We start from the raw sequence: 16,256 nt of genomic DNA on the forward strand, positions 1-16,256 counted from the left end.
CTATCCTGCAAATGTTGACAACTGTTAAAGCTGGGTAGTGAGTACATCATTCTTCCTACTTCTGTGCCACAGTGAATTTCCATAATAAAATTTAAAAAGGGAAAAAACCCACCCCGAGGACTTTGATCAACAATGTTCTCCACGTTACTTTGAAAGTGCTAATACTTGTGACAAGCTTTGTGAGCAACAGGCATCAACTCCTTGAGAACTCTGCAGTTTCCCCACCACCAGACATTGATAAAGGCTCTGGGGGGCCGGGCGCAAGGGACGGAAATCCCACACTCAGATGGTCACCCGACATAATGGATTACATGGATTATAATGGGGACAATTAAAATTGCTCACAACCTCTATCCTCTCCCAACTTGTCCCTCTACAATGCCCTGCTGGTAACCAGTCTGGCTGCATTTCCTTAGCACCTCCACGGCATAGGTAAGTTATTACACAGCCATGTAATCAGGAAGAGATAAAGAAAACAAACACCAACACCAATACAGATCCTCACGAAAAAATGAACACAGCCAGCCACTTCTAGGGAACCTTACTCTGTCACGGAAACCGCCAACCGGCTTTGCCGTGTATAACTTTGCTAGCTTTGGAGGAAAAAAAGCTGATGGCACTGCAGAGTAGATTCAGTAAGAGGCCTGGGATCAGTCCCTCACTGTCATGGTTCAGCTGGACACACACTGGCAGGTCAGCAGTGCACAGCCGGCCCTGTGATGCTTGCAATTCTGGAGAAGGAGGGTCTGGCTCCACCACCAAGGCCACTGGCCACCAAGTTTTTCCACATGCAGAGCCCGAGGGTCCCCCTCACTCAAGCTTCACCACCACCACCTGCCTCTGAAAAATGGGCAGCTGAGCCCTCAGCCAGCCCATTACTGAATCAAGCAGCCCAGGCCAAGATGCAAATTCAAGAAGAGGAAATTCAGCCGTTTCTTTGATTCTCTAACTGACCAAAGCCGTGACCTTGCATGAGTCATGCCACTTCTCGGTGACTGTTTCCTTGGCTGAATAACAGTGCACCAAGTGGCAAAATATAAACACAATTTTAAGAATATTAAGCTTTCACAGCAGAAATATCTCAGAAACTATAAAAAATGTAAGAGACCTAGAGAGGGTGGGTAGCATACCCAAAAGTACCAAAAATGAGGGTGACACTCCAGATGCCAATAGCAGCAGAGAACTAGGAAGAAACGGTACCCACGTGGAGTTCTAGAATCAGCCCACCACAGAAATAAATCCAGCAAGTGGAGTTACCAAGGAAATGCCAAGATGCTCAGAGCCATGAGAAGAAAAAAAAATCAGACTGAATTAAGTACATTTAGTTTTAGGTACCCCTTAAAAAAAGTGTATTAATGGGAGAATATATTCCAAAATATTTACAGCATTCATCACAGGGCAGTGAGATTTCAGGTATTTACTTTCTTCAAAATGTTCTGAATTTTTGTGAGTACATGTGTACATAGTAAACATATGTTATGATTAGGTGGTGTACACTTTTATAATCAGGTAAAATATTTACTTTTAGCAATTTACAATTTTATAATACTAGAAACAAGAAAGCCCCCAGATTACATGGACATTTTGACAATGGCTAACGTGTACACAGCACATACATACGTCCTCTTTTATGCATTAACTCATTTACTCTACAGAACAACCCTATGAGGTAGGTACCATTATATCCCCATTTTACAGTACAAAAAACAGAGAAGTTCAGTAACTTGCCAAATGTCACACAGCTAGGAGGAGCTAGAGCCGGTTCCCCACCCCAGGCAGTCTATTTTAGAGCCCATGCTTTCACCACTACACTATCATCCCCGGTAACACAGGCCTATTCTAAAAATCAAAACATCAAAACTAAGCGTTTCCTACCTCCTCCCTGCTTTGCAATGATCTCTCCTCTCTTCAGTGCATTACTTAGGATTTCTAAGGAAATCAGGAAGAAAAAAAAATTAGCCAAATTCCTCTATGGTAATAGAAATTTATTACAGATTCCAGAGCAGGACTACTACTAATTAAAAAATAAAAAAGGAAAGGGGAAGGGGTTGAGAAATATACACACAGACAAGGTCATTTTACTGGAAAACTGTAAGGGTCCTTGATGATTGGTCATGATGCTAGAGTCCCATGTAGCTCCAGAGTCTGAGGCCCAGTTGGCAGGGCCTCTGGTACTGCACCCACGAGCTGAACTTGGAAGGTTAGAGCAAGAATGGGGCCAGTAGCACAGTTTTCTAAAGCTGGTCCAGACACTCAGTACTCACAGACTGAAGCGTGCACTCACCCACCCAGACCCAATCAGCACCTCACAGTTACCCTTCAACAAACTACCACTGTAGCTACACTTAGAGCCCAACCCCTGAAAACCAGCAGCAACCGCATGCAGTGCTGGAAATATGACCTAATCAACGAGCCAGGCAAGGGAAGACTGCAGCAAACTGAGCCTACGAGCCCTGCCTGGAAGGAGCTAAATGTGATGGTAACCAAGTGACAGACAAAGCCTCAGGTAAACAAAACCCCAACACACTCAGCTTTCCAAAACAGCAATACTGCTGCTTGCTTGCTGGCAGTTCATTCAAACCTCTATTAAGTTCGTCTAATGCTATCATTAGTGTTAGCTTTTAAGTTTCTTCTGGGTCTTTCACTATATAAAAGAAACTTGTACCCACTCCCTCTCTGGTCCTGAAGTGTGCTGAGCAACATGGACAAGAGCCACAGAGCACATATCATATTTTGACCATGACCATGAAGAGATTAAACCCTAGCCCTGCAGCTGTTTCAAGTATTACAACTACCTGCTAAAGGAAGGGGGTGGGAAAGTACACCAAGAAAACAGACCTCCAGCCAGGAAGCAAGACCGGGGCTTATTCTTCCATGATGCCTGGAAGCCTACTCAGCACGCCCAGGCCTAGGTTCTAGTTCCTAAAACAGCACTTGGATCAAACCATTCCCTGGCAAAAGACTTCACAATCAGCCGACCACTGATTTGAAGAGAAAGGCCAAATTATTTTCATGGGTGTTCACAGGGCTCTGACTTAAAACTTTAATCTGTTCTGTTCTTCCCACCCAAGTAGACTGACATCTCCAAGCCTCTGCACCTGATGCTGTCCGCCCTCTCTGTGGGCCAGTACCCCCCTCTACCTATGCTGAAGTCCAGCCCCTCCAGCGTGAACTGCATCTCCTGCATGGTCTTCTTACATCCCTGCCTGGATCCTGTGTTCTCTGAGCAGAACACTTCTATCAAGCATCTAGAGCAGTGCTTTTTCAAATCTTAACACAGAAAATGATCGCCTTTGTGTGGTGCTCACATAGCTGCCGAGAGCCCGGGAATCAACATCTCCACTGGCTCCCTCAACTAGGCCACTTCTACGTGCTGATCTCTGGTGCTGCCCCAAGCCACTCTGAGCACCGTCTCCTCAGCTACACCACATCCTTCAAAGTTAAGGATCACATATCTATCTACAGCCCTGGAGCACCAAGCACAGTTGTTTGCACAAAGAAGTACAAAGATCTATTGCCTTGATAGGAAAGAAGGGATACTGAATAGGAGAGCACTACAAAAGTAGCACACCAAAATGATCCAACTGTCAAGTAAATAATACAGAAAAAAAAGATCAAGAACTGAATCTGAAAAAAAAAAAAACAATCCAGGCAACTACTCTGAAAACCTGACTTAAAGATTTTACTTGGTACAAAGACCATTTTACTAACTTGAGTCTGATGATAAGTAGCAGGAGAACAAAAGCTCTTTGCTCTTGCCCATGGTCACTCTGGGAAGCCTCAGGACAAACAGACCATGGTCTCAATCAGAAAGAAGGTGCCAAAGTAGCAGGAGATAGCAAGGCCTGCAGATGACCTTCCTATATTCAGGTCAGGACAGGACGTGTTTCCTGTTGCCACATGAAATAACCTCACCAGTCCACCTCTTGTGCCTCCACACGATCTGGGACAAGGCTGACAAGCCTCATCACAGAGGCGAGGTGAGAGGACCCAGAGCAGCAAAGGACTGAAGGCTCAAGAGCAGCACAAAGTGCCTGTGGGAGGAAAGTCACGTGCCATTTTGTTCTTCTCACCACAGGTATCCACCCACAAATTAGTATTTGCAGCCAAATGACAGTAAATTAAAAAAAATTTTTAATACCCTACCATTTCAAGACACAAAAAACAAAGCCAGTCATGGCAACAAGAAACTTTTAACTGACCTAGTCACATACAGATTATGAACTCACCCCCAAATTCTAAAGCTCTGGAACAATCTAGAATAAAGCTACAGTCCTATCAAGTAAGCACAGAAAAAGTAAATCTTCAGTACCAGCCAGTTTCAATGCAAGAAAAATCACTTAACTTTCCTAACCATGGTCAGGGGGACAAATGAAACAAAAGCCAACAGTCTACTCTGAGAGAAATAGTTTCTAATAATTCCTGGTTTTCATGAAGGAAACAAAGAAGATAGGATTCCTGGAGATAAATACAGCTCAGCTCATACAAACTAGACATAAAAAAGCTTAAAATCCTCACAGCTAGTCCAAGGTGTCCCATAAAGACAGGCTGAACACTCTTTGAGGCTATCACCTAGTAGCCACCTATCTGCACAGGATGAGAAGCTGATGAAGATGGGGGAGGGGGTGTTGGGGAGACAGTTATCCATGCTCTAAATCTCCTTTGAGAGAAACAAATTTCAGAGCCCAGGAATAGACAATCTCCTTGTTCCACACTAATTAAGAATCAGGCTGACAGATTCTCAGAAATGTCTAAACTCAAAACAGGGGAAGACACCCATGGAAAAGTAAAGAAAAAACTGCTTTGCAAACTAACCAAAACTACATTTACACACGCCCAATACTCCAGGCCTTCCAACATTAGGAAACTTCCCTGTTCACCAAGATCTCTTTCAACTGCATCAGCAAGCACACCGCCATCCTTTGTTAACTGGAACACCACAGGCCCCTGGACTAAGGAGACTCACACCCCGGACTGAGCAGGGCCTTGAAAATCTCTACCGTGACTAGAGAGCCACAACGTCATGTAAACACAGCAGTTTTTAACTCCACAGCAAGAAAACACCTTATACCAATGTGAAAAAAGCAGCCATCTGAAAAGACTAAAAAAAATGGTGCTGTTGATACCAATAAAAAAATTCAAGGACCAAAAGTTCGTATCTAGACCTAGAAAACATACAATTTTTTTTAAAGCCTAAGGAAAGATAGCTGACTTTGCCTAAGAACCTCCCGACATCAGGGTGAGCCTGCACCCCCGGGGGGTTGACCCCGCCCACATAGGGGCCCATGGGGCCTTCTTACCCATTCCTCTGCCAAGGGGCTCTCCAAAGCTTCGAGACATTCCCATTTCATTTCTGGCAAAGTCTCTCTCAAATCCTCCACCCATGCCACGCTCCATCTCTGTGGAAAAAAATATTACCCTAGGCCTTTCCAGGAATACCATTATGTTTTAGACATTAAAAACAAAAAACTATAAACACACAACAGCTACCAGCAAGTCAGCATGTTTTAGTTTTTCTATAGGAAACCATCGTTCATCCTTTATTCCTTAAAAAAGAAAGTCACCTCAAATGAATCCCTGAAAACAACCCACCTTTAGTCCATTAGGACTAATTTCCAGCTTACACACAGTCACACAACGGATACACCAAGCACCCACTACTGCAGTTAAGTGGTGTGGGGAGGCTGCAGTGCATGTGGCGTCAAAGGTAGGCTGCAGGAGAGCCTGCCTATATTACAGCAGCAGCAGGTACCACCTCTGGGGCACTTCCCACATGCCCTGCCCTGCCCAGGGCTTTATATGTGCTATTACTTCATGGAATCCTCACAACCAGACTGCACACCTACATTACCCTCCATCACCACTGCCCTTTTACAAAGAAACTGAGGCTCAAATGACTTAGAATCTTGACCAAGGTCACATGCCTGGTAAGGAGTGAGGCAAAGGCTGGGACCTAACTCCAATGCAAAAACCCATGTTCCAATCACAAGCACAACCATTAGAACAGAGAAAGATGCCTGCGTGCAAACAACATGACTTCTCTACTGACAACTGGAGTGGCTTCATCTACATAATGAGGTTTGGTAACTTCATTATTTTTTTTCTATGCTGATTGCAGCAGTATTTGCTATTTTTCACAGTGTCTTTTTTTTAAAACAAATTTATTAATTTACTTATTTATTTTTGGCTGCGTTGGGTCTTCGTTGCTGCGCATGGGCTTTCTCTAGTTGCAGTGAGCGGGGGCTACTCTGTTGCGGTGCGCGGGCTTCAGGCGCACAGGCTTCAGTAGTTGTGGCGCACGGGCTTAGTTGCTCCGCGGCATGTGAGATCTTCCCGGACCAGGGCTCGAACCCGTGTCCCCTGCACTGGCAGGCGGATTCTTAACCACTGAGCCACCAGGGAAGTCTCACAATGTCTTTTAAAAACAAAGGTCTTCAGACTTGCCTGGTGGCGCAGTGGTTAAGAATCCGCCTGCCAGTGCAGGGGACACGGGTTCGAGCCCTGGTCCGGGAAGATCTCACATGCCGCGGAGCAACTAAGCCCGTGCGCCATAACTACTGAGCCTGTGCTCTAGAGCCTGTGAGCCACAACTACTGAAGCCTGCGCACCTAGAGCCCGTGCTCCACAACAAGAGAAGCCACCGCAACGAGAAGCCCACGCACCGCAACGAAGAGTAGCCCCCGCCCGCCGCAACTAGAGAAAGCCCGTGCGCAGCAACGAAGACCCAACGCAGCCAAAAATAAATTAAATAAATAAATTTATTTAAAAACAACAACAACAACAACAAGGTCTTAGCTTCTGTGGGGGGAAAGCCCCGCCACAGCTGTCACCTGTTTGAGAAACCCTTTCATGACTCCTGTCACTGGCTACTTCTTTCCTTGTATATGCATCTAAAGCAAGACTTAAAATGTGCATCACACTTTGTCTCCTTTCCATACTGAGAGGTCCCTGGAAAACGTAGTTAATTAATCTTGCTCCTTAGAAATATCGGGTATACATGTGCTAAATAATGGACATCTTTTACTGCACAACTACAAAATATGCAGCTGGAGCCCCTATACTTTCAAAGAAGTAAATGAGTCTATTACAAACGTGGAAGCGGACTAGCATTATGAATTAATAAGAAGATGCAGCAGATGACAATGGTGGACTTTACATTCATAGCTTGAATCCACCCAACTGAATCCCACAGGTTGGTGGCATGCTATCTGCTGGAAATATATCTAACTTGTGCGAGCCTGTATACACAGAACAGAAATCCCAGAGTGGCACCGTAATGGATGGGGGCTCTGCTGCACTCCTTTAATCCTTACCATAAGCCCGTGAAGAAGACACCCCCACACACACATTAGGAAGTCACATGCAGGCATTAATGTGTTGGCAAAGGCCTCAGAATTTATCTTCCCAACTGTCAACAGAACGTAGAGTACAGGGAACCAGCCCTGTATGAACTCCAATGTACTCCCCACCGACACAAAAAAGAGAGCAAGAGAGACAGAGAAGGAATTTTCATTGTCAAATATTGCATCAAACCAGTCATCATTTAATATTCGATGATCTTTCAATTTAAAATTTTTGTACCCGTTCTATGAAGATTTGACTTCTACTGGTTGGTCGACTGGCCCTGAGAATCTGATTTCTAATCAGTCTAATGTTGTCAGCACCTGTGACTATAATGCATCATGATAATCAACTAAACATTAAGTTAAATCTGAAACATCCCTATCAACTTTTTCCCAGTGATCGAAACCTTCCTTGGACCCAGCACCCAAGGGCTCTAGAGCCAATTCCACCCGAATCTCAAAACAGCTCCAGGGCAAGGAAGGCCCTGTTCTCTGCTGTAGAGGATGGAGAAGGAGGACTCCTGAGTATCTATCTGTATCGGAGAACATCTAAGCACACAGCGTAAGAACACGTCTTCCACTGTGGCTCTTCAGGACAATCAGCACTCTGAACCTTGAATCACCACGCTCAGAAGCGTGAACTGCTGCGTTCCATCTGCCAGATTACCAAAGACTTTGTCCCCGTGGCTCAGCACAGCCCCCACCCTCGTTTCCATCTACTTCTAAGTCGCATCATTAAATTCCTCAGAGCAGCAACCCAAATCTCCTTTCTAATGGCTCATCTGTTCTGAGCAAACACTTTATTAAGCCAGACCTCTCCAACTCTCACTTTTTATTAAAAACTCCATGCACACATGAGCTAAAGGCAAGCCTGAAAGCACACTGGAAACACAGACCTTTGTCCCTTCATTCCTTATTAATGGTAAGAATCTTCCTGAATCTTTTCATCATCATCTAGAACAAGGCACTCCATGAAGAAGGGCAGCTTATTCATCAGGAATGTCTCTCTTTCCAGTTTGACAGTTAATAGCTATCCTAGTAAGGTTCTTGCTTGCTCTGTACCATCTTCACATGATATGTTACTACAGACCAGCAAAGAAACATTTAAACCCAAATTCTTATGTGTATAACTGAGTCACTTTGCTGTACAGGAGAAATTAACGCAGCATTGTAAATCAACTATACTTCAATTTAAAAAGGTAAAAACAAAAAACAAACAAAAAAGAAACCCCAAGTCCTTAGTAACTTCCCATTCCAGAAAAGTCTGTGTATAAAAGCAGCAGCATTCCCACAGGTGTGGGTCAGAGTCCACCCACACCCAGAGGATTTAGAAAGACAGACTTTCATAACAGCAAGTTTCTCCTGGCATTCTACAGCCCTGCTGGTGGGTGGGGGCGGGGGGCGGGGGGTGACGCCTGAAGGCAATTCTAAAAGGCAGGATCTCAGTGTGATTAAGAGCCAAGCTCCGGAGCCAGACAGCCTGGGTCCATATCCCACCATTACTAGCCATGGGACCTTAGGCAAGTCACTGTGGGCCTCAGTTTCCAATGAAATGGGGATAACAGTACCTACGCGTCATGCGGTTCTTGCGAGGACTAAATGAAATAACACAGTGTTACTACTACAAGTGATATAATTATATTTTGGTTATTAAGTTGGGAGGGCTGGAAGATTTAAATAATAGTATGCCAAATTTTGCATTATATAAATGCTAAATTAAACAAATGCCTCTGCTCACAATTTGGAGACATCAGAGCAGATGGTCAAGAACTCACCCAGTCCAGCACTCCAGGGGAGACAAGTGCTGGAGGCAATAGGAAAGCTTTAAAGTTTTATTGGACAATTATTGGGAAGATCTGAAACACAGAAAACCTCAAGAATTCAGTAACTAAGAGAATTAACACTTCCCTACCGCTAAGTCTAGCTTCTGGAATACAAACTATTTAAGGCAATTCAAAGATATCAGATTCAGTACAGAAGTGGAAGCGAGATATCACTTATTAAAAATGGGTCTGCTGCTTAAAGGTCACCTGAGAGCCAATGGCCAACAAAGGTAGCTATAAGCAGGAAGGAAACACAAATCTTACCATTTATTCTGCCCATGTTCATCCCAGATCCAAATCGACCCATGTTTTCCATACCACCACCAAAGGGTCCCTCCATGCCTGAAAGAGACATTCGCATTTTAGCACCAGCCTAACAAGACTCAGACTGAACAAGCAAAGAAAAATGTTTTTACAAGTTTCACCTACGGCATTTTCTGCCAGAAACTCACCAAGTCTAAGGGCTTTTGGAGAAAAAAGGCTAGTGCCCTTACTTAAAAATCACTATCTTCAAAAGGCTGATCTAATCCAACCCCCTCAATGAAGAGACAAGCAAAGAAAGGCCCAGAGAGATGGAGTGATTTGCCCAAGGTCACAGAGCTAGTTAGTGAGAAAGCCAGAACCAAAGGCCAAGACACCCACTAGAAGGATCAACAGGTAAAAGTAATTTCTAGACTCAAACTTTTTGGAAACCTAAGTGAGAATTTCATGCAGGGCTTAAGAGAACAGGAAGGGGGGAAAAAGAGAGGGAAAACCATACCTAAAAGTAATTACATTTGTACTTCATTTTAAATTTCTTACCTCCCATTTTATTTATTCCAAATCCTATGCCTTCCATTCCCATTCCTTAAAAAGAAAAAGTCAATGCAAACTAAAATTATGTCAAAGCAGTAAAGTTTGAACTTAAAAAGCACAAGAAATTCCACACCAGCAAATGAGCAAAAATATCCCTGACTACAAATATATTTTAATTGTCAAGTGCAAAAAATGGGGTGGGGGCTCTTCCATTTCAACTGTCAAACTAGTACATTCCAAGAAAACTATTTAAGCCTTTAACAAAATAATCACCATGTGACTCAATTTTATAGTGTCCACATAGTTTCATTAAATGCCCAAGTTAGACAATTTTAAACATGAAATATAAATATCAGGTACAGACTAGGGAAGAGAAGTAGATTTAAAACTCCCTTTTAAAGGTAAAACTCTCTAAATAAAAAGCAGTTCCTCAAAACGCTGAGGCTTCCCTCCCTGCCACCCGCAGCCTTTCCTCTCAGGTATCAGTCAGGGGATGTGGTGTTCAGACTGGTATAGCCACCCAAGGTGATGGGCCAAGTCGTTTTGGTCAGTCCCAGAGTTTAATCTGGGAGGGAGTCAAAGGATATGCAGAACTGACAACAGTAGGGTAGAGGGCACCCATCTTGCAATTCAAAGAATTTCAAGAAAGACACAGGCCTGAGGTTATAAAAATGAAATATTTTAAAATGATATACGAATGCTTCATTGCACGAAAACGAAAACGCTAAAAAGTAAAGTTCAAAGTTTATTCTACACGCCAAAGCTTTTATTCATTAGCTATTTCTTCTTAAACAAAGACAACACTGTGCATCATTCGTCCTTGTGGCCTATGACAGCTATGCTGTCATGCAATGAGGCCCTCCATACCTTTCTGCATCCACCAACGCCCCTACCTCTAGAAGCCATGTCAACACCAGGTGAGAACCCAAGGGCGTCTGGGTAATAGACTGTGGCAGTGCTATGGTCCCAGGATCAGGAGACCTACAGTTTCTGTCACTAACTGATAGTGTGACCTTGAGCAAGACCAACTCTCTGGCTTGCCTCCTTTTACCAAAAGGCTTAACTGAGTACCTCAGCTCAGAAGGTCTCGTGAGGATAAAATGCAAAGCATAATAGCTTTAGAAAAGAACACTCAACTCAGTAAAAATACAAAATACTGTTTTTATCAAAATAAATCAAAGATAAATAAGGAGGGAATTAATTTTGTCCCAATTAAAGCCTCATTCCATTTGAACTACTCAATGTCCAATTATCCCAATAGTTAACTTTAATAACTTTAACTTCCCCAGAAATCCCCAGTCGAGGCACACCATATTCCTCACCTGCGGGTCCTATGTTGCCCATTCCAATGCCTTTATTCAAATGATTAGCGTCAATAGGCTGCCCTCCTGGTCCTAACCCCATGCCAATACCACCAAGTCCATCTGAAAGGAAAAGAGAAAGTCAGAGTATTGATTCCACTTACTCAGGAAACCATGACTCTCAAAGGCAAAAAGAGCCTTTGTTTACTGTGTTGTAGCTGTCACGCTTATCCCACCGCCCACCTCCACCAGCAAATCCAGGGTCTAATCCATGCGTCAACAAGGGCGTCAACAAGGGCATATTTGGGAGCTCTCCCTTTTAAGGCATAAGCTCTTATACAACTTTACGGATTAGAGTGTGAGATATGTATAAAACAAGGGCACCACATGCCACAACTACTGAAGCCCACACGCCGAAAGCCTGTGCTCCGCAACAAGAGAAGCCACCGCATGAGAAACCCACTCGCCGCAACTAGAGAAAGCCCATGCACAGCAACAATGACCCAACGTAGCCAAAAATAAATGAAAAATAAATTTTAAAAAATTAAATTAAATTTAAAAAATAAAACAAGGGCAACTAAAAATCAGTTCACGTGAAAACTACAGAGAAGAACCATGAACAACCCACTTAACGAGAATCATGAGCACCGATTTGTTTCCCTAAATCGTGAACTGAGAAATGTTTAATCAAAACAGGCAACTGGAGACATCAGGTGGCAAGCGGTACACATATGCCCAACCCACACCTCTCAACCTGGAGACCCAAAGGACTTTTCTGATGAAAAACAATGTCATAAACCAGCCAATTAACACACTGGGCTTACACTACTCTCTGACTCCGCTGCAGGCGGTTTTAACAACAATGAAGCTAGTATATTCAAAGAACATATCTTCTACCCAGAAAGCTTCCTAAGGCGTGCATCGTACCCAACCCACCTTCAACTCCCTGCTCCACAAACAGGGAGCAGCCAACAAGGCCTGACAGCACAAGAAGCTTAACAATGCTCTGGGTCACCATGGGTCGGAGGCTTAAACCAAGACCAGGTGAGATTTTTGAAATGGGAACAAAGTTCACTAAAAAAACCTGACACCAGTTCCCAAATATTTAATCTGATTAAAATCCCTGTTCTTAAATTGCATAGCAACAGCAGCAAGAGCTCACCAAGGTTACTTACTCCCCAAAGCACTGAAGACTTTGAAGTCAACCCTCTGAAATGTGCTGGGGAGACCAAAAGCCACAGATAATGGGCTCCCTGGAGCCCAGTGTGCCTGCCGAGGCTGCCAAGCAGCCCTCACCCCCCTCCTCCAGGCCCAAAGTCAACAAGAGCCATCGTCCTGTTCCTGGGTAATTACTGCACGTGATCACACTGATTATGACAGGGAAATGGGGTCCTTAACTTTCAACAGATAAGCCATCTCCTATTCTTGAAACCACAGACCTCCGCTCAAAATCTGCCTCTACGATGCTTCTACAATCCTAAACTGCGAAGAAGAGTTAGCGTTCTAGTCTAGGCTCCCGTTCAGTTCAATCTCCCACGGCTGAGCCACGGCTCCAGACAGGAGGGACTGGCCGGCCCTCCAAACAGCTCCACCACAGCAGCCTCAGCGGGGAAGTCCTCCCTAGCACAGCACAAGCAGATCTTGCCCTCACCCACCACCCAGTCTTCCTTCTACAGATTAGCCCTGCCCGCACCACAGATTCCCCAACCCTCATGCTACAGCAGGCCCTCATTCCCACTCCCTGGGCTGTCTGTGCTCAGGCTCTGCTCCTCTCTGTGGGCCTGCCAGAGGGAGTGTCTAGGACTTAACTACTGTGCGCTGTTTCCACCCACGCAGTGACCAACCAACCAACAAGCCTTCCCTGTCCCAGGATAGATTTTCACCTGCATGTTGCGAATAACACTATATAAAACTTCTGATTGCTGTACTTCACACCCATTTAAAGTGTGCAGTTAGTGATTTTTAGTATGTTCAGAGTTACACAACCATTACCACTATCCAATTCCAGAACATTTTCATCATCCCCAAAAGAAATCCCATCCCCATAAGCAGTCACTCTCCACTCACCCCTTTCCCCAGCCCCTGGCAACCACAATCCACCTGTTGTGGACTCGCCTATTCTAGACATTTCTCAGAGATGGAATCAAGGTTCATCCATGCTGTAGCATGTATCAGTACTTCACTCCTTTTTATGGCTGAGTACTATTCCACTGTGTGGATTTATCACATTTTATTTACCCATTCATCAGCTGGACTCATGCTGCCATGAACATCTGTGTACAAATGTCTGTGTGGATGTTAAGTTTTTAGCTCTCTTGTAGTACACCTAGGAGTGGAATTGCTAGGCCACATGGTAATAACCAATCTCTTTTGAACCCAAGTGCAACCTGGCTTTAATTCCCTTTGCAGTTTGTTTCTTCCCAACTACAGCCTCTACATCCTGAGTAGCCTGCCTCACACCACAGTGTAATCCTAACAATCCTTCCTAAGTTGTGAATCTCTCTACTCATTTTTTCACCCAGAAAAATCTATAGGGCAAACAAACAAACAACCTTTTTGAATGTTTTACTCAAGAATGGTCAAGATAACTGACACAGCACAAGAATGACATGACACAAGTTCAAAGGTAATTGCAGTTTTCTGGTTAGAATAAATCAAATTCAAAATTTTAGCCATAATAATTGAGACACTTACGGGGAAGTTGTTGTGGACGCTCAGGAGGGAAAAAATCTCCCTTTGGTAAGGCCCTCTCATCCTGAAAGAGAAAGTGAATAAATCTCACTATTCCCTGCAGTACTGTTAGCAACAGCAAAAGATGGAAACCATTCCTATCAACAGAGGATGGGTTAGATACATTATGATACACCCATGCCATAGAATAACATGCAAGTATAAAAAGAATATGTGAGAGTTGCTAACTTTTGTGTAAAGGGGGAAAGATTAAAAGAATATACATTCATATCACTGTGGGGGATGGATGGAACCTGGGCACAAAGTAAGAGCAAGACTCCCACACTGAATTTTTCATGCTTTTTGACTTTTGAATCATGTGAAGCAATTATCTATTCAAAAAACTAAACTGAATGTTTAAAGGAACTAAAAAATTCCTTTAGAGCTCCTTTTATGTCCTTCCTGATTTGGAACCCTGACTGGATTGCCCTCAGCACGTTCCGGTCATGCTTGTATTAATATTATTATCTTTGGCATCTTGGGCACAGCCACAGCTGGGCTAATGTTTATACTGAAACGCTTCAACAGAACTTTAAAGGCTTTCTGAATCAGACTTAATTATGTTCACAATAGATATGATGCTAATTAAACGTACTGCAATACTCTGAAAACTGGCAACCTATATATATAAAACCATTCTCTGAAACTGATCACTTGCTCAAGCAGGATACGCAAGTGACCTCCTGACCATGCCAGTAACTGTGCAAAGGAAAAAATGTCTGAAGAGGTGCATGAGCAAAAAGTTATTTCTGTCATAAATTTGCTCAATGTGCTGTACCCTTTAACTTGGACTGATCCATAAATAAAAGTACAGTGGCTATGTGTATGTATACTCTTAAGAAACCCGTGTTTTTGCTAAACTTATCTGAGTATATTAAAGGAAAGATCCTATTAACTTACCATTTTCACGTGCATTGGTCTGTCAAATAGCAGTTGGCCATTAAACATAGCTGATATTACAATTAAGGCTATTTCTTGCAATTCTAGAAACACGCACAGCAGAACAGAAATACCTAGGAGAAAAATACCCCAACTGCTGCCACCAGTCCCTCTAAGTGGTGAATTTATGAGCAATTTTGATTCCTGTTTACACTTTCAAGTATTTATTCCTACAGTAAGCATTAAAGGGACAATAACACTCAAGGGGAAAAAAGGAAACCTCAGCTTACTCCTTAGGTGTGGCGCGCCATTCATAAAACCTTACACTTCTCACCAAACCATCCTCCTCTTAAATTAAGCACTGACATCAGTTTTCTGTATGTGTCCAACAAGCCAGGTGTTCTACCATTTTTTGGAGGACCATGTTTTCTGGGTAATGTACTCAGTGACAATCTTGCCTGAGTTTAGTGACAATGTTCATGTGTGGTAGTCTCCCTGTGACTACAAAGATGTAACTCTGGGGTGAGTAGGGTGAACAGCCTAGGGTCAGAGAGAAGTGCTTCTTCCAGAATGTCAATCCACTGAAGAGACAGGGCCCTATAAGGACTTACATATGAAATAACACTGAATTTCTCTCCAGTGGCACATTCTTTGGACTTCTCCCTTCAAACCAGTCTCCTCTAAAAAGAAGACAATGGAAAAGACCACTCATGGACATGTGCCTGTTTTCTAACCATCTCTTCTATCTACATAAGTACAATACTATGTAGATACTTTGTACTCCCTTAGTAATATCCATAGTAATGTATTCTCTCTAGTCACATAGGAAATACTAATACACAAAATTACCACTTCCCCCCACAAACCTGTCTTACTAATACAACATTTAGGCTAAACTAAATTCACCAGGAGCTGAATTCCGATAAAAGGATACATATAGCTTGCACAGCTTCAATGGACTGTTCAAAAGTAACAGTGCCTATTCCACGACTTTTTCCATCTTTATCCTCAAGAATGTCTGCTCGGACCACCACACCAGCCATACTAAAAACTTCCTTCAGTTTCTTCCAGCCAACTTTATAATCCAGCTAATCAAGGGAAAGGGGAGGAAAATCTCATTGTAAACATTTTTACTACATGAATGTGACATGCTCTGGTTGGAAAACAAGCATTAGAAAATGTCACAAAAATAATGTCACAAAAATATGTCAGTATAATTTTTCAAATAGGATTACGAAGGTTTGCCTTCTACTATTTACTGTCTCTTTTCTCTGAAATAACAATTTAAGTCACCTCATACCTTTCAAGTTAATGCTTATTTTGTGAATACTAAAAAATGCTGTTCCCCAGATAAGGTTTACCATCATCCTCCCCAATCCACTTTC

General features: G+C 43.2%; 1 protein-coding gene across 9 annotated transcripts in view; it reads right to left on the reverse strand.

Moving 5' to 3' along the window:
• Positions 1-16,256, reverse strand: part of HNRNPM (heterogeneous nuclear ribonucleoprotein M) — a 38,877-nt gene that overhangs the window by 3,680 nt on the left and 18,941 nt on the right. For 2 of the 9 annotated variants that reach the window (XM_061190553.1, XM_061190551.1), the window contains 8 exons: positions 15,806-15,959; positions 14,893-14,942; positions 13,957-14,017; positions 11,284-11,385; positions 9,968-10,012; positions 9,431-9,508; positions 5,301-5,399; positions 1,876-1,929 (listed from right to left, as the gene is read on the reverse strand). In XM_061190553.1, the coding sequence (XP_061046536.1) occupies positions 1,876-1,929; positions 5,301-5,399; positions 9,431-9,508; positions 9,968-10,012; positions 11,284-11,385; positions 13,957-14,017; positions 14,893-14,942; positions 15,806-15,959 (643 nt within the window). The remainder of the gene's footprint in view (positions 1-1,875; positions 1,930-5,300; positions 5,400-9,430; positions 9,509-9,967; positions 10,013-11,283; positions 11,386-13,956; positions 14,018-14,892; positions 14,943-15,805; positions 15,960-16,256) is intronic. The other 7 variants (XM_061190560.1, XM_061190559.1, XM_061190556.1 and 4 more) reach the window with 4 other exon arrangements.

The sequence above is a fragment of the Eubalaena glacialis genome, chromosome 4 (assembly GCF_028564815.1).
Source record: "Eubalaena glacialis isolate mEubGla1 chromosome 4, mEubGla1.1.hap2.+ XY, whole genome shotgun sequence".
In the NCBI taxonomy this organism is placed as follows: Eukaryota; Metazoa; Chordata; class Mammalia; order Artiodactyla; family Balaenidae; genus Eubalaena; species Eubalaena glacialis.